The sequence below is a fragment of the Diorhabda carinulata genome, chromosome 4 (genome assembly GCF_026250575.1).
Source record: "Diorhabda carinulata isolate Delta chromosome 4, icDioCari1.1, whole genome shotgun sequence".
NCBI classification, from domain to species: Eukaryota; Metazoa; Arthropoda; class Insecta; order Coleoptera; family Chrysomelidae; genus Diorhabda; species Diorhabda carinulata.
Window position 1 is genome coordinate 29,988,739 of NC_079463.1, and position 23,331 is coordinate 30,012,069.

At 33.7% G+C, this 23,331-nt stretch overlaps 1 protein-coding gene across 8 annotated transcripts in view; it reads left to right on the forward strand.

The window, feature by feature from the left end:
- Positions 1-16,899, forward strand: part of LOC130893206 (cAMP-regulated phosphoprotein 21) — a 40,284-nt gene extending 23,385 nt beyond the window's left edge. For 2 of the 8 annotated variants that reach the window (XM_057799124.1, XM_057799123.1), the window contains exons 3-18: positions 1,207-1,319; positions 2,902-3,279; positions 3,434-3,713; positions 6,844-6,985; positions 8,312-8,557; positions 10,893-11,001; positions 11,062-11,193; positions 12,718-12,868; positions 13,512-13,768; positions 13,827-14,222; positions 14,281-14,512; positions 14,607-15,017; positions 15,151-15,389; positions 15,798-15,939; positions 16,008-16,131; positions 16,529-16,899. In XM_057799124.1, coding sequence (XP_057655107.1) covers positions 1,236-1,319; positions 2,902-3,279; positions 3,434-3,713; positions 6,844-6,985; positions 8,312-8,557; positions 10,893-11,001; positions 11,062-11,193; positions 12,718-12,868; positions 13,512-13,768; positions 13,827-14,222; positions 14,281-14,512; positions 14,607-15,017; positions 15,151-15,389; positions 15,798-15,939; positions 16,008-16,131; positions 16,529-16,568 — 3,363 coding nt within the window. In that variant the 5' untranslated portion in view covers positions 1,207-1,235 and the 3' untranslated portion in view covers positions 16,569-16,899. Of the gene's footprint in view, positions 1-1,206; positions 1,320-2,901; positions 3,280-3,433; positions 3,714-6,843; positions 6,986-8,311; positions 8,558-10,892; positions 11,002-11,061; positions 11,194-12,717; positions 12,869-13,496; positions 13,769-13,826; positions 14,223-14,280; positions 14,513-14,606; positions 15,018-15,150; positions 15,390-15,797; positions 15,940-16,007; positions 16,132-16,528 lie in introns of all 8 variants that reach the window. The other 6 variants (XM_057799122.1, XM_057799121.1, XM_057799126.1 and 3 more) reach the window with 3 other exon arrangements.
- Positions 16,900-23,331: the final 6,432 nt, after the last annotated feature.

Consider the following 23,331-nt stretch of genomic DNA (forward strand, 5'->3'; position numbering starts at 1 on the left):
AATTTTCTTATTTATAATACAAACAAACCATCAAACATCCTGCCAACTCAGTCCCTGCATTAATTTTAAAATAGTATTTTGAAGGAATAAAAATAATTTACGGTTTTGAAATCATGTTTTAGTCTACTAGTCTGAATATTTTAAAACAATCATCAAGTCGCTAATGACTAGACACTAGACAAAAACAAAATCTAACTGCTAGGGCCAAAAAAAAAACGAAAAGTCGACGCTGATGTACTTAATCACATCTCAGAGCTTATTACAACTCACTTGATATAAAAATGAAAAACTATTCAAGAAAAAATTGAAACGTAATTCAATTGATAGCATACTCATCCCCCTCTTTCCTCTTACTCTACACTCTCCCACCTATCCACATGATGGATATAAATTGAAATAATTATTGTTATAACTACCCTGGTATTATTTTTCTTTTGTTATTTTATCCTACCTTGTAAAATGGCAATTGATTAAATAAAATCATTGAATTGGTAACTCCACACCCAACATTTTTGCTACTATCCTCCTCTTCCCCCCGAAGCTCTAAGCAAACAGGACCCACAGAACCCACCAACCCCGAAGCATCGGTTTGTACCGATGCTTTTGACAAGAACCTGCTCAAATGCAGCGGCTTGGAGAAAAATAAAGGAGAAGGTAGGCTGATGAGACAGCTCAGTGCTTAACGACTCAGCATCCTACCTCCAATCCTCCCGGGGTTCCAATCAGGAAGTCTTGGTAAACCCTGTTTTGGTTCTATGCCCTTTCGAACGGGTTGGCTTCAAACACCTCCATTAAAAGTCACGGTTCTATCTACGCGAAATCAGAGGGACAATCGAATCTGCAGCTAACTGCGAGTCGAGCAGGACAACTCGAAACCGAAAGTTGGATTTAATTGATGCAGTTTCCTTCTCTTCAGCTGGTTAGGAATTAATTACATTCTAATTCGTCAGAATGCTCATACCAAAATGCCTGATCCGTTCTATAGTACAACGGCCTTTGATAATTTCAAGTGGAACACGACAGACCTATCAAAAGTCTATGTGCTTAACGGCCCTTGTCCGTCCACTATTTTACTAAGAACTATGATGATGATGTCGATCGAATTCACTTTGTTTCGGTATTTATTTAAATTGATTGGTTGAATCTCCTTTGATAGAGACACATTTAGTAATTGATATTTTCCGAAAAATGGTTCTCTTATTTCAGATACATTTTCGGTGGTTTGAGTTAACACGATGCAACAGAGGGGCTCAACCACGACAATGGATAACGAAGTGACCGACAATTCATCGTCGACGCCATCATCAAGAGTTAGCAGAGTAAGTTTTTTACACCTACATATTAACGATATATCTTGATCTTGTAGACTGATTTCAGCGTTGTTGTACCTCTTCAGCATAAGATATAAGTTCACTACTTGACAGTTTTAAATAAGTTATTGACGTATTCGTATTCGTATAAAACTGTCGTAGGAAACGACGTTATCCCTGTTAATCCCCCCGCTCCACCGCCAATTTCAATAAAAACCAACTCGTTTTTTGCCTCCATTGAAATGCCCGCCCAAACCATCCAGGAACCTCTTCTAAAAGTCACGTTTTCTTCCATGCAACACTGCGCGGATATTTTCCAGGTCGATCTCTTCCACCGCTACCATGCAGACAAACTCTACGTCCATCCAATTAACGTGTTCTTTGGCAAATCTTATACGGGCTGCGGTAAATTGGGGTCCAGTAGCTGGCCTTTTTAGCTCAAAGTTCGTTGTCTTTAGACTTCTACTGATTATTTAGCCGCTTGGAGCTACTCCTCATGTTTCTCTTAGCTCTTTCCGGACTTGAACACCAGCGACAATGAATCGGTCATCTCTCATCAACAGCAGATTGACTTATGTTCAGCACACTGTCTTCTTCTCGCCGACGTTGGCTTTGTTGCAATAGAGACCGCTAGAGCAGCTTTAACACTTGTTGTGTCCATTTTCAAGTAGAATTCTTGGTTGTTGGTAAGGAAGATGTGTATCGGTTGACGTCTAATGGCTAACTAATAGTGGTGTGTCAGGTAGATAACCTTTAATAAAGATTAGTTACCCCTAATTAGCACTATTGTAAACAAGCATAAAAAGGATGGGTACCGATAATAACATATTGTGAAAGCAAGAAACATTTTGAAGCTAATACTATTAGATGTCGCCCGAGTCCATTTTTTTGTTTACGAGTGTATATAACATTACATATCATAATAAAATACTCTGTATAAGTATAGAGTTTCCAAAAAAATGTTCTCGAATACAAAATGCTTGAGCTTAAAAGAATGTAATTTAACTTCGTCATTGATTTTCACTGTACAAGCATGACTAAAGGTAATTTCGCATTTGCATTTCAAATAATCACGGTTTGAATAAAAGAGAAATGCATTTAACAATTACTTTCGCGATTGACGTCATCGTAATCCAGCAAAAAATGTCCTTTTATGACATTTGGTTATTACTATACTTATTAAGAAAAGGAAGTTTATTTCATATCGTTTTAGTAACAATAATAAATAAATTACCCACCTCTTCTATAACCCAGAAGACATCTCAACGTTTCTAAAACCGGGTTTCATTCCTATGCTCCCATAAACTCCCAGACAGATAATCCGACCGAGTAGTACTTGGTGGGCCAGTACAAACTTATCACGTACTTTCCCACTTCATATAAGATACTTATAGCTTGTCGAGGAAAATAACACCGGAGGAACAGAGAGGTTGCAGAAGATATCACCAAGGGTGCAAAAAACAACTTGTTGTGTATGGGGATGTCGTTTAAACCCACAGTTAGAAAACAATTTATTATATATATTCGTTTCTATTGGAGACCGAAATTTTTCCATGTAACATGTTTGTTCAATACATTCAATTAATTTCAGAATAATTCGAAGTTAAAAGTTCTAGTCAGAAGCCATGCTATGCGCGAGGAAACGTCCCCGCCAAGAGAACCTAGTCCGAATCTTCAGCACCACCAACAACAATATCATCAATCAGAAACGCCGCTTCTGTCACCGCGTATTACCCTCATTCCATCACCCGAAATTTCGTCTTCTCCGTTAGTCGTCTTGAGTCCTTCTACAAATTCACCCTCTATTTGCAAATCTCCTCAGTGCCTGTCACCTACATCCACCTTAGTACCCACTTCTCCTAATAATTCTAGAAGTTCCCCGAACCTGTGCGCTTCCGTTGAAAATATCACTCGTATAGAAAGGCTGCAATCGGATTGTTTCGAAGAAGGAGTTACTGGTGGTTATGTGGTGAGTATCATCATTTTATTGAATAGTAGCAACAGTCAGTCAAAACACGTTAACGATTATAATTCAGTTTTGTTCAATAGATTTTGCAGGTACAATTTTACCATTGCACCAGCAAATCCGTGTATATTAATTACGGAAGCATTTGTTGTTTCAGACATCTAGTCCAAAATTCACGAACAAAAACTCATCAAAACTAACTAGTCATAGTTTTAAGAAAAAGAATTCGTGCGAATGCCAAACTCCGAACTGCCTAAAATGTACGAAGAACCAAGAAAGAACAATTAATAACAACTTAACGAACGTCAATAATAACATGACGGGGAGTCCGAATACTCTCATGGTTGCTAGGGTCAATTCCAAAGGGAAACTAAGACAACAAAGTTCTTCGTTAGGCAGCTTCGACAGTTCACTCAACTCCCCTTGCTTGTCTAGAGGTAAGTTATATATAGACAGAAGTCAAATTACCGAGATTTGTCTTAAAAAATGCTCAGTTCTATTTGTGTATCTGTATATTTGAATCTCCCATTCAAAAATTATCCATTTTAATGTCTTAAACAATTTCATCGATATTATTATAATTTCCATCTTTCCGTATCATTCTACGAGGGCAAAAGAAAGCGGGCATGCGCTGTAGACCACTGCGTAGCTCTCGCACTACACACTCCGCCATTGTTGACCTTCAGGCGTCAGTCGGCGTTGTGCTACAGCCACGTAAACCTGTCTGCCATTATTGATGCTCTCGTTTAGTGTAAATTGGGAAGTGTGACTCGTTTTTTACAGGCTGAAGGCAATAGTGCTGCAGAAATCCATGGGAGAATGAGTCGTGTGTATGAGGAAAACTTGATGAGTGATGGTGTCGAAAATTTAAATGATGTGCTTGATGAAGGAGGTCGAGGACGCAAATCTGTCGTTTCAGATGACCTGGTTCAACGAGTTGACAGAATGGTTGAAGAAAACCGCGGATTCACCATTACTACTTTATCTACGGAATTTCCAGAAGTTTCAAGGTCCGTTCTTTGAAGAGGGTATTGAAAAGCTTGACCACAGATTATGACAAATGTCTCAATCTCTTCGGTGATTATGTCGAAAAGTATACCAATCTTTTGGTAATAAAATTATTGTTTTATATGAACTTGTCTCTTATTTATAGCCTATCGGAGATTGAAAAAAAAACACTCGTATGTACCCATGTTTTTAAACGAAAGTTAATATTAACTGGAACAGGAACAGGAATTCCAAATACTTTTAAAGTTGCTAGAATCAATTTCAAAAGAAAACGAAAACAACAAAGCTCTTCGTAAGTAAGTAAAACCACGAAAACCTTGATGATGTGGCAAAAACTTTGCAGAAAAGAATTGGGGTTGTACTCCAAAGATTCCTCTCTGGATGTACTTGACGATAGTTAGACCAATCAACATATAGGGGGCACTGAGACTCATTCTTCAACCGGGGCAATGAGAACATGCCCAACGGATCCATTAAGGGGGTAACCTGCTTTGGATGCTTCAAAAAATTTATTTTTTCGAGGATTTTTTTTGAGAAGGAAATACATATTCAATTGAAACGAAACTTACAGGATTTATTGTTAAATATTTCAACAGATACATGTCAAATTATATCTGGTACAAGTATTTCGACGAGGCGCTTCGAGCGGGCATTTGTCGTGCGGAGGGAAAGATGCAGGTCGTACGTAATTTTCCATTTGAAACAAAGAACCAAAAAAAAATTATTTTTCGATAATATACCTTCTAGTTAAACCAAGATAATTCGACAATTTTTCGCAAATTGAAAAAAAAATTCATGTAGTTTGAAAAGTGGTATTTTCTTAAGGTTTTTTTGGTTCAACTAGAAGAAAATTTAATCCTGAATACAATCCATTTTGTCTCGTTTCGATAGGACGTTCAGTTTTTTGCCTATTTTTCCCGCCAATTAAGAAAAATCGTAAAAATGAAAAACCGATAAATCGCGCGTCAAAGTTTTCTTATATAGAAAATCGTATTTTTTTTCAATTTACCGCTTCAATATGCTAATCAGCGCTTCCTGATCTATAGAGTCGTTCGTTAGACCCTTTGGATTATAATACGTACAATAGATCGAGGGCAGAAGCGCGCGCGCTCCGAGCGATCCGGCGCTCGTATACCTGCTCGACGCTTGCTCACTATTTCTTCTATAACTCCAAAAATATTTCGAATTTGCTTCTGAAATCATAGGGACACATTCTTGGGTAGTTTGGGAAGACATTTATACAAAAAATCGATTTTTTGAAGCCTCTAAAGCAGGTTCCCCCCTTAAAAGTTATTTTAAATCTTTCACATCGTCACATATTATTGGAAAGCGTGGTGGAAAAAAAACTCACTTGGAATGCTCAGATATTTAGTCACCAGAGACAAACTGGAACCTCTTTAAGAAAGTGTTGAAGTAAAGGATCAAAACAAGACATCAAATGGTACACGGCAAACAAAAATGGTACTACAGTGTACAGGTTCAGAATCAAAAACCCTGAAAGCTTGAGCAGTACACCAAGTGTCTTTCAAGAAGAAATATATGCAATTGAAATCCAGTTCAACTTGAAAAGGAACAATCGCAAAAAGGAAATTATCATTTTGTCCGATAACAAAGCAGCCATTAAATCTCTGAGCTCCAATGTCCAAACCTGGGTTGGAATTACCTGGACCAGTTAAATGAGAAAAAAAGAATTAAGTTACCGTGTTCCGAGACGTGATTTTTTCCCCTGAGCGTCCATTTTATTCTCGGCAATAGAAAAAAATTCTGGTAGGTAGATCTTAGTAGATCACTTTCCAGTTAGCCTTTTGCTCTTCCGACAATACTCACAGTACCGGCTTCTTTCATTCTGTCCTCATAACCAAGTTTTCTATCACTATATCAAAAATTTTGATTTTAGAGATACTCAAATCATTCTGATATTAATCCTACGATCATTGTTCAATAAATGCTTCACTATCGACACATTTTTGTTGGTCTTACTGATCGAAGGGAGTCTAGAGCGATCGTCATCTTCCACTTTTTATCTACCTTCTCGGAATACCTTGCGCCACTCGAAAACACCCGATCTAGCAACGGCTGCATCATCATAAGCCTCTTTAATCATGTAGTGAGTCTTTTTGCTCGTTTTACCAAGCTCCACACCAAATTTGATCGCCTATCGCTGCTCCAGTAAACGCTCCATAATTTTTCGCGATAAAATGTTCATAGTACGAGCGATCTGTTCTCTTCAACAATCGGGAGCTGCCGATTTTTTCTCAATATGTCTCCCGTTCGCTCATACGCTCAGTAAAAACCAGTCCTACTACATTCAGAACAAACTCTGTAGCTATTGAAATTGTTTCTTATCAAGAAAATGTATTTTCTTTTTGTTTTTTTGGTATCTGATTCAGTTAATGAATTTGGTAGCTCTTTCTCCTTATTACTCCCATCCTTTCGTATCCTTTAGGTACTATATTTTGTTTATATATTAGTATGACAAATATAAAAAGAATATGTAACGCCCTCAATGCTTTTTTTTTTCAATTGAATATTTTCCTTAATATATTTATTCATTTTCAGATAGTAGTTCTGAGTTGTATACAGATACGACTGGCGTAGACTTAGAACAGTTCATTCCCGAAACACTCAACAGGAATGCTAAAGATAGAGCACTGATGCTTCGAATAGAACAAGAACTAGTCAATCTTGCCAAAGATAAATGGTAAGTTGAATAATTTCTCACCTAGTTCTTGATCTTCATTACACCTTGTTCCTATATATTACAACATAAATCACACACCAGCATTTTAACTATTTGATATCAACTATTCAACGGTAATCAATTTACATCAATTTTTTTCTAAATTTCATTTTATAACCTCCTTTTTCTTTGTGATGTATTGTTTCTATATCCAATTCGATTCTATATCGTTGTTTCTTTGAACATAACCAGAATAGGCTGTAGTAGGAATATCGACCACATGGGGATGTAGTCGGTACCTAAAAATCGAACCTATTGGGTAGGTTATATTCATACTTTATTCTGGCGACCCTTTAAATATCTTCGCCCCATTCGAACCATACAATTTTACATACCATGCTGCACCCCACTGGAACTATATATTTCCAATCTCCTTCAACACACAAACACTTTCTATTCTAAACTTTTAAGCAACATTCACTTTTGAATTTTTTTAGTTAGGCCAATAAACACAAATTATTGATTTTAATACTTTCCATCTGTACAACTGAACTAGAGCTAGTGATTTATCTACAAGGGGCTCTGATATTCAATTCATTTTGGAAAAGGGGCTTCTTTACAGAATAGTTTGGGAATGTCTGTTCTAGAACACTTTCAAATACTCCAGGAAATTCGATAACTGTGAAATCTTATGGAAAAAGGCTAAATTACTGGAGATAGAAGAATAACTTAATCAATTTAACAACGTTTCTAGACCGTTTATTTCGGTTTCTGTTGATTTTAGGTTATTCATTCAACGTTTCGGCCTTCCGCTGTATGATTTGTTGTTTTTGCGTATGTTTATAAGTCTGTCTGCACTCTTCTTCTTTCACGGATGTCTATTTATTCTTTTTTGTAACGGTTTCTGTTGATTACAGATTATTCATCTATCATTTTGGCATTTAGCTGGATGATTTGTTGTTTTTGCAAACGTTTATAAGTCTGTCTGCATTTTTGTTATCTTCTTCAACGGATAACTACCAACCATTTTCGTTCATTTTCGTTTCTGTTGACTTTAGGTTATATATCCATCATTTTGGCCTTCCGCTGTATGATTTGTTGTTTTTGCATATGTTTATAAGTCTATCTACACTTTTCTTCTTTCACGGATGTCTACTTAATCTTTTTTGTAACGGTTTCTGTTCATTCTATTTTTTCTTCCTCAACTTCATTGGTTTGTTTATATTTTATATTTGCAAGAAACATTTAATAGATTTGTTTTTACAACAAAAAACACTACAAAGAAAATCTATTAAATGAATAATTTCTATATTTATTTATAAATTTATGTTTTTTTTTTTTTTTTAGTAAAACCCATTACAAATTTCCGCCCATGTCATCGTATCAGCGAATGCTTGTTCATAGGTGCGCTGCCTATTTCGGTATGGACCACAATATAGAACCAACAGGAAAATCAGTCATTGTCAATAAAACAAAGAATACTAGGATACCTGATATAGAATTTAAGGAACACGTTAAAGATGACATTATTTTTAGCGAAGAACCAAGGCGATCGATTTTAAAACGAGATTCAAACAGTATAGATGATTATAGGTTAGTAATCAATTTAACAAACATTAAATATGTACCATTTTCATAATTTTAAAAATCCCATCAACATATTCGATCGATCCAGGATCTAGGCAAGTAACACGTTATACTAATCCGCACTAGTTCCTAACTAGTGGCTCCAATACATAATTATAAATATTTAATTTTTTTAACTATTTTATTCAAATAATTCTGTCAAGTTCATGGCATTCGATTCAGTGTGTATCTTGTATATTAAATAGCATATAAAAAATCCAGATCTAATACTTAAAAGAAAATTGTTATTTAGTGTTCAATTTTACAAATTAAATTTCATGTTTTTTCACTTACCGTCCATTATTCCAAAAATATATTTGCAATATTTATCTTATCACTTTTTTCCTTCATGTCTATTTCTAATATATAATTGCATTATTTGTTTTATCACTTTTCTTTCCATATCTATTTCTTCTTTTATCAAATTTGATCTTCTGTATTTTTCTATTTCACTTTTTGATTTATTATTTCCAAGATCTAATTGCATTATTTGTTTTTTCACTTTTGTCTTCCATGTCTACTTATTTTTTTATCAAATTTGATCTTATTTGTTCTACTATTTCACATTTTGATTTATTATTTCCTAAATCTAATTGCAATATTTGTTTTATCACTTCTCCCTTTCATGTCTATTTCTTCTTTTATCAAATTTGATCTTTTTTATTATTCTATTTCAGTTTTTGATCCATTATTTCCAATATCTAATTGGAATATTTGTTTTTTCACTTTTCCCTTTCATGTCTATTTCTTTTGCAATATCATCACTTTTTTCTTCCTATTTCTTTTTTATCACTTTTGCCTTCCACGTCTACTTCGTTTTTTTTTATCAAATTAGATCTTATTCATTATACTATTTCACTTGATTTATTATTTCCAAGATCTTATGGCAATATTTATTTTATCACTTCCATCATCACTTTTTTATTCTAATGTTTCACTTTTTCATATATTACACCAAAGATCCAACAGCAGTTTTTCACTGCTTCACTTATTTTTTTCATGATACAATCTTATCTTGTTTGTTTTCCTGTCCGAAAAAATCATTTGCTTTCAATTGATCTCATATTTAACCTTTCTGGTTACTGGCTTCTGATCACACAACATTTTTAGGTTATTGTTCCCTACTTTTGCATTAGTTCAATTTATTCTTTTTGTATACTGTTTTTGATATTGCTTTTTTTTCTCTCCTATAGCTCAAAATATATTTAATACTTAAATAAATTTGTTAGTTATGTGGAGCTCATGGTGAGGATGACCAAAACTCACCTGAAGCAAACCCCATAAATCTTCTATCATCTTTTTATTGTATATTCCACTTTTACTTGCATATTTTTATCAATCTATTTTTTTAATATTCGAAACTATTTTCTTTTGACATAATGAGGTTTGATATAAAAATACGATGCATTATTTTATTAAAAAAAATAGAAAGGTGACATTAATTCGAATTAATCTTCAAAGTATTGCAATTATCATAATCCCAAGGTTGAATCCACGACAGGCACCCTTTCTCAAAGGCTACTTTATGAAATTTGCTCTGCTTTAATCTTCTCAATGTCAAGAATATTAGAACAATGACTTTTTTTGTTTTAGAAAGGGTCAGAAGTAGTATGGTGCTAAATATTGCAGCCTGACGAATAGGTCTATCTTTCAGATGTCTTTCTCGGCACTAGTTTCATATAAAACTGTAAAATGCAAACTTTACACTACTTCTTGGAACGGAAACTAATCTTACTTTGTCTTCATAATCCAATCTAAAACAATAATTGTGACCTTGATGTTCAAATTGAATTTAGAGGCCCTTTTGACGACTTGAAGGGGAGTAAGGCATTACTTTTCCATTGAAATTTCCGGATGTCTCTCTCAAGGTCATGTTCATTCACATTTCATGAGTTATTTGTTACTTTTTTCTACAATAAGGCGTTGTTTAAAAACCTAATTTCAAAACAGAGACGATTTGATTAAAGAGAGCTCAAACTTACCTTGTCTCAAAGCATGAAGATTTGAAAGAGCAGCAGCGTAAATAGTTGATGCATTAAAAATTCATTTATTTATGCTTTTATCACACCTCGTACATATTTGTCACAATATTTTATATTATAATAATAAATTTTGTTTGTATTAACTGAATTTACCATATGACAATTACTTTTCTTTAATTTTCTGTGCCTGAAAGTTTTGCAAGAAATTTTTATAACAACTAATACTGTATAACTTTGAGTTTGGTCGGTTAATCTCTTTCAGAAAAACAATAATAATAAAATAAATGTAAACTTTAGCAATGAATATGAATATATTGCAGTTTTAAATCGCCGGATAGGTCTTTTGGATCCGAAAGTCGAAGGAGTAAAAGTATTGAAGAAAGAGAGGAGGAATACGAAAAAGCCAGAAGAAGAATATTCAATAGAGAGGTTAGTAGTACTAATAAAACTTTAGATTACATTTAAATTATTATTTCGTTAAATTTGTAGTTGCGGGATGAATCATCTGAAGATTTCGGTTGGTCTGAGATGCCTTGGTCTAGTACGGAGAGTGAATATTCTGCTAGATACCGTCTTCAAATGCCAGAAATGCACCACAGGCACTCTGGGAAACTGACGAAGGTATGGAATAAAGGTCTGAGGTTATTGAATGCTTCTGACAAGTACCATCGAATAAAATTGTGGATTTTCTAAAATTCATTAAACAAAGTGGAAAATAAGATCATTAACTTCAAATATTGCTTAAAAATCTTGTATGTATGAAATTTGAATGAAGATTCTCAAGTTTTTACTATTATTTGTTATAAAATTTTTTATAAACAAAATTAGGGGAAATAAAAACAAATGAAGGACTTTGGAGAAGAAGTATTAATCAAGAACTAGGCTGAAACAGATGTATGGCAAGCCAGATTTGGTCACGTTCTTCCGGGTGGCGCATCTGAGGTGGTTGGGACATGCCTTCTGATCGATACCGGCACATAGCCATATTTGGAGTTCCTAGAGGACGGCGACTGAGGAAGAACACGCCTTCGCTTGTTGGAGGACGTTGAGGCGGAATCTGATCCAGCTAGGGGTTAGACGTTGGAGGCACTATGCTTAGGGCAGACAGAATTGGCAGTCGATTGTTGAAAAGGCCCTGGTTAGGACCATAGCGCCGGTTAAAGAAGATGAAGATGTGTAACAAGTTACATTAAAGAGTGAAATGGTTGGGACATACTGAAAGGTTGCAGGAAAACAGAAAAGAAAGGATGTATAAGAAGATGAAGGAGACCAAAGAAAAAATTGTTTTGGAGGTAGAACCAAATTGGTATACAAAAGGACAGAATCGGATTCTGTTGAGACGAATTAAGAAAGCAATTGGAGACCGAAATAAGTCTTAAACCTTGAAGGCCTGTAATACTGTAGATTCTTATATTTGTTTATCATTTTGCTTTTCAAATATTTATATATCAGGTTCTGATAGTTGTTGAGCTTGTCGGCTAAAATAATAATCACTGATTTTTTTTTGTGAGATAGGATGACATGAATAAAAGTTTAAATAACTTAAAGACTACATTGGTTTCATATACCATTCTACTTCTATGAAAATGTCAATTTCATTTTATTTTCAACTGGTTTCAACTTCATTTTTTTTATATAATGGAATCATTTAACGATAGAAAGAGAATTAATATTATAATTATACACATATAGTCCTCTCGATAGGATGATCTTGGAAAAGTTCACCAAGCTCCTTACCTTGAACTTTTTAATATACCTGATGAAATTGTGATGCATGCACTTTTGAATACTACTCACTGATCAATGTTGTAGTTTGCAATTTTGACTCCTCCATCTACCAGCGGTATTTCAGATCGTCCGTGATGCCTAATCTAATCTAACCTAACCAGTTACAAGATGTATTTAATGCCTGTTCAAACGGAGGAGGGTACGAAGGCCCACTATGTCTCATGCCAGGTGTTTCCAGTATTAATGTCAGTTTCCTCTAGATTTTCCTTCACTAATTGTTCTATAACACTTTATGTATAAGCTCCCATAGCAGAGTTATCAATTTGTTAGTGTCTGCTAGTTACAATTTGTATTAATGTGTTTTTGAATATGCTATTTTTTTGTATATAAAAATTAAAAGTATATATTTCTTCTCAGGGACATTCGGAAGAAACTGGTGAAGCATTAAGGCCTTGCGTGGCTAAAAGTTATAGTTTCGGAGGTTATGGCGGAAGCGTATCAGTTCTAAGTAGAGGCGATAGCGTCATGTCGACACATAGTGCTGGACCTCGGTTTCTCACCAAACAAGGTAAGTGATCGGTAATATATTTTGTCAATTATCAAATTTCATTTTTTTGTAAACTTACATTTACATCTCCTGATGATATCACTATGAGACACATTTTTTTAAATACTGCTTAAAAATTGACTAAATAACAAATAAGTGTACTTTGAGTGAATAAATTGTTGATGTAAATTTAAATATCAATAAAAGGTAACATATTTTAATGTTGCATGTTGTTTACTCTTTCTTTTGTAAGCGAATGTTATCCTTATTTACTTCAAAAGTACCTTGATAATATTTTTGTAACACCATTTGTACTATTTACATTAAAAACATATTGAAAAGTTTTTGAAAGTACACTATAAAACAACAACTTAGGCTGCTTTTGCGGTTCGGTATATTGGTTATTAACTCAAAAACTACTGGACGAATTTCCACGCAGTTTTCACCAAAAGATGAGTGACCCATGAGGAAAGTTCCGATATATAATATGTCAAAGTGTTGGTAAATCAATGAAAATCATGACACCACATATTATAAAAAAAAGCTCTATGCTGCTTTCGCAGTTCGTTATATTTTCCACCAATATAACATGTCAAGGTTTTTTTGTAAATTTATGGAAATCGACTACTATTTTCGTTATTTCTATTAGGAAGGATATTTCTAGATTCGGGAGCCAGTTCGGTCTCGTGGCGCTTAAGCCCTTCCAGTTCCGGCTACAAGTCGCAGTCTCAGATGTCTGAATCAGTTACACCTTCACCTACGTCTACACCGCATCCAAGTACTGACGCTAGGGAAGATTCAAATTGCGAAGAAGATCGACAAGATACCGAGTGTATAGAGAAGACCGACGACAATCACGTCGTTTGGGCGGTAACTGATCTCCAGGACGTTCCTAAAGGTTGTCTCATCATCAATCCCCAAGTAATTATCGATAAGTTACTACATTAACACTTTTATCAATTATTTTTCTCAATTATAGACAGGTCAACCGTTGAAAAACGAAGACGGTACACTTTATCATTACGATCCAGATAATCTACCGCCTAGTATCGTTCAAACGCCGTCGAAACCTCCACCGCCATCACCGCACAAACAACAACAATCACCTAAAAAGTCTCAATCGAGAAAATCTCACGTTACTAATAGTTCTACAAGTCCTAGTTTACCTTTCTCTCCACCGCTATCCACTACTACATCAGATAGTCAAAAGAATTTTCCTTACGCGCAAACAGATCAGCAACAGTATCCTAGTTTTCACGCTACGTACAGTTCTCCACCTTCAGTTCCAGAACCAGCTCCAGTTTACCAACAACCATATATAGTTTATTCGGCACCTTATGGTGTTTACATGCCACAACAATATGATGGGAGAATGGTAAGTTCTATCCAATTTTCTGTACAATTTCATCTAATAAATTTGTAATGTAATACAGGAAGTACCATCGGCAGTCACAGTATCTGAAGTAGCAAACAATGCGTATTATTTACCAGATAATCCAGCACCTCCTCCACCGCCTCCAGCGGCTCAACCAATCGCTTACCAACCCACACAACCGAATCAATTTTGGAATCAACCAATTGCCTATTATCAAAATAATTCTCAAGCAACGACTGCAACTCCACCAAGATATCCATCAGTACCACTCCAAAACCCCGCTCAAGCAGGTAAATTATTAACGGAATTTTGTCATTTTAATGATATTTAAATTGTATTTTAATTTTTTATGGTGATAATATAATAAAATTCATTATATTTCAGCGTTCATTTCACCAGGTTATCCTCAACCAAATTTTATTACTCCTTCATCTCATCAAATTCCAACGGCAACTGATATACCATCAGTATATCCAAATCAACCGGTGCAGGTAGTATATCAAAATCAACCTCCACCACCGAATACTGTTTATTATCAAAATCAACCGCCTATAATCTACAGTCAGACGCCAATGTATCAATCTGCAACGTCCGGTTTTCCACCTCAGTTATCACATCAACCCATTGTACATCAACCCAATCTTCCTGCTTATCCCCAAGGTACTTCAACTCCTAACGGTTGCCATTCTAGTACAGGAGCCGATCAACAGACTCTATACAACTTGGCACAAAGCATACAGCATATGAATTTGGGAGGAGGAAGTGGTCCATGTCAGTCTTTTTTAGGAAATAAAGGTATGCAAGAAAATTTTCGCATACTCGGATCTAATAGATTATGAATAAAAAGATCCATCCAATATAACTGTTTGATTTGATTCCTTATACTTATTATATAATTTATTTAAACCGTATTCAATTGGTTTTGTAGTTCCACCAGCACAGTATGATTTCCGACAAAGACAAGTCAATAACGGTCTAAAAGGAAAACCGTTCAAATGTTTTCTAATGGGTTCGAGTCAAAGTAGTACTGGAACTAATTCACCAGCCGGTACAGTGATAGCCGCATACTGCCCTCAAAACCCAGGGACTTATAGAACACCAACTGAAACGCCACCACATCAGTTTCCGTTTCCACCAAATTTTACACCACCTGCCATTTTTAAACAGGTAATTTAAAAAAAGGAAAGTAGTCAACAGAGTAGTATTATTTTTGAAAATACATGCACGAGTTCATGATATAGTTTATCTTTATTACGGTTTAGTACTGGAACTAATGGTGATATTTTTACTGAACACACTATGAACTACCTGATTGCTATCATTAGGTATCAGTTAATAGAATTTATTACTAATGTAATGCTTTTCTTATTTATTTGAATTGTTTTTAACGGTGAGGTAAATTTATACACACTGTTTCTTACTTACTTAGTACACTGAACTATTTACTATTAACTAAACTATCACATCAGATTATTTACTGACAAACAAGCGTCTATTTATACAAAACGGATTTAGGATTACCTAATGAACTCTTCTCCATATTAGTGTCTGTTATAAAGATTTATATTTTGTAAGGTTCCAAATATGAGAGCCACCACACCAGGTACAGCTAAGAGTAGTCGATCTCCAACACCGGCAAGTGATGTTACATATTTCGATAGACAGAAAATGGCGTTGCCCACAAATGTATACCCGGGTATACCTTATATGGTACCCAGTAAGTTATTTTTTAAAATATATACAGAGATAAATTTTTATGAAGAAATGCGGTATTGTTTGTTTTAGGTGGTGATCCTAGATTAATTTCCGGAAGAGGTCAACCGAATGTTTATCGACCGTCATCCGCACAAATGAACAGGCCGGTTACAAATCAAGGACCCGATAATCGAACTAAAAGTCGAAAACCGAAGTAAGTTGAAATTCATAATAAATTATTTGATTTGAAATTTTGTAGAACTTGGAAGTATCAACGATAACTGGATTTATGAATTAGACGAAACGGCATTTCCTCTTGTTTATAAAATCATCGCATTCCATAGAATGATATTTTTTCTCCAAGTTAACCTAAGCTAAAGTAAACCTAACCTAATCGAAGCTAAAGTAAACCTAACCCAATTGAAGCTAAAGTAAACCAACGCGAAATTTACTGAAAGTCGCGAAACTGACTAGTAATTGATCAGCGAAAACGAAAGACAAATCTTCACTCATACATTAGTGTGTAGATCCTGTGGAACATTTTTTTAATTCATTATGAATTTTTAATTTAACCTTGTAGATTGATTTAAGTCGTTTATTTTTATTTTTAGGACCAACAAGCAGACTGGGTTACCGCCAAGTGGGAAATAGATTTAAGAGAGGTTTATAAGAGTTGATTATAAGATATGCAAAAAAAAATAATAAAACAAATATGAAAAATGTTGAAATTACTAATTTATTGTTCATGTAGGTTTTAAGTGTTTCGAAATTTGTTGAAAAAACGGAGGTAAGGAGTTCCTTTATTCGTTTTAGTGCCATTTTGTATTATTTATTCGTATTTAACTGTAATGTATGTACTTCTTTTTCTAAAATATTAACTATCCATACTCCTATAAACATTTTAAGTACTTATAACGTTACTTCAGATTTAATTATACTCATTTTTTCCAAAATTTAATAAATAAAATTTATTTTTACCATATTTTGGTTGTTATTCTGTCCCATATTTGAAACCATTTTTGTTTCCACTCTTTTGGTACTAGATAATTTACTTAATCCTGAAGCTTTTCTACTTTTTCAGGTGTTAGTCATACTAGAATTGAGTCATTACGTGGGCTTCCTCTTCCACAGCAGTTTCTATTTTTCCCTATCCCGTATTTTTTGCTTTATTGTCCGCCATCTTATTCCTCGATTTTCCTCTGCCATCTAAATTTCTTATACCCAGCTCCTCCTCTGTCATCTTGCCTTTTTATGTAATTCGTGATTCATATATCTTCCGTTTTAATCGTTCTCCTCCCATTATTTATCAGAAAGTGACCTAACCATCTTAAATTTCCTTCTCGATTTTGTTTTGAGTTCAAATTTTGTCACTAGATAAACAGATTTTGATTTATTGTACAGTATTACAGTAGAATTTTAAAATTTGAGAAATTGTCGTATATTAGAAATTAGTAGGATCTTACCGTAAATACCATTATTAATTTTGAAATATCTAATATTAAAATAAGTCATAGTTCGACAAAAAGACACACATTGCTTTCGAAAAGATTGTAATTGTTTTCTAAATTGGAATTTATAGAACCGTGCTATTCTCACTGAACAAACTGCTTACTTCCATTTGGCACTCAATTGCAATATCCGGTCCTTAAAGTTTTCCATAAGTTCATATCCGGCTCAAAGGACTAGACAGTACAATTGTGAGTGTTTGTATAATGGTAATAAAAGATCAGTTCAGTATATATAACAACTGTTGAAAATTCTTTGAATAAATCGAATTAATTTTTTAATTTATTTCAGAAACAATGTCTCCAAATATAGTTCAATTTTTTTGTGGGACTTGAATTTGAAAAATCAAACCATATACTAGTTCTCGTAAGCTTAATACTTCAATTTCTATAAAACCTTGTAATTAACTTGTGAGAAATTCAATTTCTAGGCTAAAAATATACAGGGTAAAAATTTTGTAACTTACCGGAGTTGAATTTATTTAATAAAATTCAACGGGTAACAGAAATCAATGTTTTCCACCTTCCGATTGAAATTTTGACATTTTTTTTCAAATTTTGAGTTTCAACTTCAATCTTCTGTTGCTTTTAAGCAGCCAATACGAGGCTGTAGATTGTAGAATATCTTCTAACATAAAATGCAATATAAAACAGTATTTGATAATTGCATAAAGATATAGGTATTGAAGGGAAAAGAAGAATAACCTCAAACTAGAAAACCTATTTAGCGTTGTTAAAAATTATAGACTGTAATTAATAAAACTTACCATCAAGGTGATAAATAAAAAAGCCTCTTTTTCAACGATTCCATTTATTATTTTTATAGTTTAGAAAAAGATGTACCTACAAAACTGCTCAAAGTTTTTTTCACACAAATTTATTCGCACAATCTTTGTATAAAAATATATACAGTCGAAAGTTGAACAGAACTTATATAATTGTTTGAATGATAATATATTTCAAAATGGTTATTTTTAGATAAAAATTGTTTGTTCCATAAAAAATTTACGAAAGTTCAGCCATACAGCATTTAATGATGTATATATTAGAAGAAACGTCGGTTTTTCTCTGCAGTGTTGCCAGATTTAGTAATTTTTGGATCGCGTTAATTTTTTTATTTCATAATAAATCACTATTTATTGTTGTATATTGAAATAACTTTATGAAGTAGTGGAATAAAGTATAATTTTTTTCTGTAATGGGTACATTCCACTCAACGCTAATAATATTGGAGTATATCTAAGGGTTGTGGCTCAAATTTCGTTCCATTATAATGCAATTCCCTTAATCTTATACCATTTTTGAACAGTTCTTATTTATAGCAATATTTGCTGTTATATATCAACCGTTTTTTTCCAAAATTTTTCTTATTACGTCTTCCCATATCTCTTTTGGTCTTTTTATGTTCTTTTTTGTTGTCCTTTGGCTTGAAAAACTTTTTTTTCTCATCTTAAATTGCCCATTCTCTGTAAATACCTTCACCAGCCTTCGGTCAATTAATTCGGTGACTGGTGTTGCTTGAAGTTCTTCTCTAATACTATTATTTCTAATTCTACCGTTTCTTGTCACTATTTTCAAATATTTCATATCCATTGCTTGTATTTTACTTTTTTGTTGCTAAATTAGCACCCAGAATTCGCGAATATATGTTAGAATAGGTCTAAGTATAATTCGATACACTTTCATTTTGGTTTTTCTTGACACAGGGGATGTTTTGTTGAAATTTTCAATTCTATTTATTTCCGTCTCTAAGTTCTCATCTGTTTCTAGTTCAACTCCCAAATATTGCACTACGTTTACGTGTTCTATTTCTTCACCTTCTATATGTATGAGCATTTAGTAATCCGATTCTTTTTAATCCACCTTGTTTAAAAGAGTTTATATAACATGGTAAGCTGGAATATTTAGTTTGCAACTTTCTATTAATCAACTATTCTTTTTAATAATAATCAATATTTTTCCAAAAAACTACATTTTGTAAATAACACCTTTGATGTACTAAAATGGCAACGTTGCTGGATGGATGGTTTGTTTTTGGATGGAAAACTTTTATGATAAGTTTGCAAAGACATAATGTGAGAAATGTTTAGAAAATACAGTGACTCCTATTTTTCCCTAGCCAAAATAAAGTGGAAAAACATCTATTAAAATTATTTTCAATTAGTAGTGATTTTGGATTCCATTTGTGACATTCAATTCTTCAAAAATCGATCATTTTATTTTTCTTAAATTGATTAAAATTGTTTTCAATTCTTGTAAAAGGACCGAAAACCATTTTTGACCATAAAAACATTTTTTACTTCTTCTGGAGTCATCAGCTTGCTTGCTGTCACCCATTTTATAATTTTTAATTCAAAATAACTTTATTTTTGGATTAAATATTTTGTTCCCTTGGGTCGATTCAACTGTTTTTTCAGAAGCATCCCATAATACAGCCAATGGAGTATAAAATCGTACAAAATCATTTTTAAGTTAGTTCTTTTAGATGTTTCCCACTGCCCAGACTATGGATAGTTATTTTACTTTTTTACCACATCGTAATATTTCTCCAACTGTTGACATAAAATGACATTGTATCCAGTAGGAAATAACATTAATCTTTTTATGAAAATAACTGATTACATCTTATTTATTTACTTTTTGACTATGAATTTTTCCTGAAGGACCATTAAATTTCACACTGGAGATACCAGGTTTTAATAAAAAAGGGCGTTTGGTAGACCATGTGTTCATTACAAAACCGTTATCAAATTTAAATAGGGGCTTTACCAAAGAACTCACTGCTCGCCAGATAAAATTGCTATTTTTTGTCCACTTTGATGAGTAAATAAAAAAATATTACAATAGAAACGGTGAAGGTCTTCCATCACAACAACAATAATGATATGAATCAAATATAAATAATCGTTATGACTAGTATTCCAAAGGCCGGTCTTTTACGAATGCCTCTTTTAATCTAGACCTTTTTTCTTGGTCTTGGAAATTTTGAATCCAGTTGGTATAAATCCTTTTCGCATCAGCAGTGGTCCCGTTTCTGCATGCTTCATCCTAGGGATACCATTGTAGTATTCTTTTCGTTCATCTATTATCTGACAATCCTGTGACATGACCGGCCCAGTTCCATTCTAAATTTCCGACTCTTTCAATTGCATACGTAACTTTTGTTCTCCTACGCAGTTTTTCGTCTCTTCTTGTCTTGAATCCAGTTGGAATACATCCTTTTCAATTCTTATGTCTATCGCATCCTTTTCAGTTTGTATGTCTATCGCATAAGCGGTGTCCCGTTTTTGTATGCTTCATCCCATGGATGCCATTCTAGTATTCTTTTCGCCCATCAATTATTTGACAATGCTGCGACATGAATTTCAATTGCAACCACAACTTTGGTTTCTCCATGTCTTGTTGAGTTATTATATTTACAGTTTTTGTGTGTCAATGTTAGTGTTTCCGAGCCGTAAGTACTTGGAAGACGCATTGGTCAAAAACCTCACCTTTGAGACATGTCTCAGCTTCCAAAATGCAGCCCAAGTCTGTCCTAACCTTCTATTTAGTTCGCAGGTTTGATTGTTTCTTTTTATCCGGATCTCATGTCCTAGATATTTGTGGTCTGCATTATTTGTTAACTATCAGACAATTTAATGACAGCTCGTTTTATCTCTTGTAGTGTATCGATGATTCTGATTCCACAACTCATGAATAGGCCCCATGGACTCTTATCTACAGAAATTTTCTTCTTGTGTAGATAATAAAATATTTTTAGTTTGGTTCTCATGTTTATTTCAGTGGTGTATATTTTCAAATATTCTTTAGCATAAGAAATATCGTGAGATCTGGCATCCCTGAGAACAAGACATTCTATCAAAATGTCTAATTTTGACAGCAATACATTTTACCACACAGTTGCCAATGTTTAGGTGTAATTTTCCCTAATAACATTTTATTTGCACTTTTGGTTATTTATATTTTGTTAAGCTGCTGCAATAGTTACTACAAATGTCAAAATTGCGAACTTAACCTAAAAGTTCTTTATTTGAAATCGTATGAATTGTTTTACGAGGGAATGAAAAAAGAACTGTAAAATTAGAATGAATGAATGTTACTTTCGTCAGTTGGTTGATATGACAGGGGAATAAACCCTATAAGTGATGTGACTACTCTAATAACTTGAAATTGTTTTCTGTCTCTATAAATTAATGTGATTTTTCCCGTAACTGTATAAAAGACGTTTTTTGATATAACCATGTTGAGAATTTTTACAAAACTCATTGGATACAATTTTGATACTTTATGTTTTTGGAAAAAAAAATTAATCTCTTGGAAATCCATCCATACGAAGTTTTTACAATCTGTTTTTCAAATTATAATTTTTCAGGCGTAATTTAGTCAAAATATATGTACTTATTTCTAAAATCTCAGGTTTCTCTAGTGTTTTAAAGACAAGTTCCCAAAAATAGACTACACAAAAAAACAGTGAAATATGTGCTTGAAACCAAATTCCTTCCTTTTCCTTCTACCACAAGATCCTAAGAATTCTTGTCTGAAGTATATGTGACATAAATTAGTTTCATTTCAACTCTGTTTTAATAATATACCAATGAATGAAAATGGCAGCCTGTTTTCCACGACGAGAAATATACCGGAAAAACTGATGAGGTTTTTTCATACCACTGTAAGAATTTCAACTTGGCATGCTGCAATAGTACCAGAAATGTATCTGGTTAGAAAACCAGAAATGTATCTGGTTAGAAAACCAGAAATGACTCAAAATTTCGGAAAATCCATATCGGAAAACCGACAAGGTACACGCGTAAAATTTTTTTCATATTTTTTGGGAGACTTTTAACTATGAGCGGTGCAGTAATGCCAGAAATTAAACTGGTCAGAAAACCCTCGCCAGAAGCGATTGAAATATTGGAAAATTCATACGAAAAAAATGACGATGAAAATTTTTTTATACGCTTTTAGAAACCTCAACTGATAGCGACGAAATACGCGTATACCTTATCGATTTTCCGGTATTTTAGGTCGCTTCTGGCGAGGGTTTTCCAACCAGATACATTTCTGACGCAATTGCAGCTAACTAAGTTAAGATTCCTACAGTAATTTTCATTTGCGGTCAGAAAGTACAGCCAGAAATACCGTTTGGTGATGAACTAACTTTTATCTAGAGATCGATGCTGTTTTATGTAGTTAGTTCTTGGACTAATATCTATATTTGAATTGGAAAGTGATCTTTGTTAAAGCAGAGTGACAAATGAATACAATATCAAAAAGTTTTTCAGACGTTAGAATAATAAACTTTATACAAATTTTCGTAGGAATTTTCCGAACTTTCAATCGCTTCTGGCGAGGGTTTTGCGGCCAACCCGGTTTCTGGCATTACTGCATCGCTCTTAGTTAAGGTCCTACAAAAAGTATGGAAAAATTTTCACGCGTGTACCTTATCGATTTTCCAGTATGGGTTTCACGGAATTTTGAGTCGTATGTACGGTCAATTCCATATTAGTGTGACTCTACTGACAAACTCCCGATTAAGATAAATACGTTTAATTAGATCGATTGTAAATCATATTTATTTTTGGGAACATGTCTATTCCTCTTATTGTAAAATAAAAGTCTTTAACTTTTTCGTGTTCAGTGTAGCTCCTCGGCGAATTAGCGAAATACGTAGTTCTACCTATGTAGTATTTTTCATCCATAGAAGTAATTATTTTCGACTTATTTATTTTTGATTTTATGTGAAGGCAGACACTTATAAAAATTATTTAATAAATGTATATTGTTTAATTTAAATCTTATTAATTCCAAAGATTCCTTCTCCCAAACATAATTTACATATTAAGTTGAGAAGTTGAGTTTTTCGGACTTTGGGATTCCGAAATCCTACGATTTCGTGTATCATTAAATCG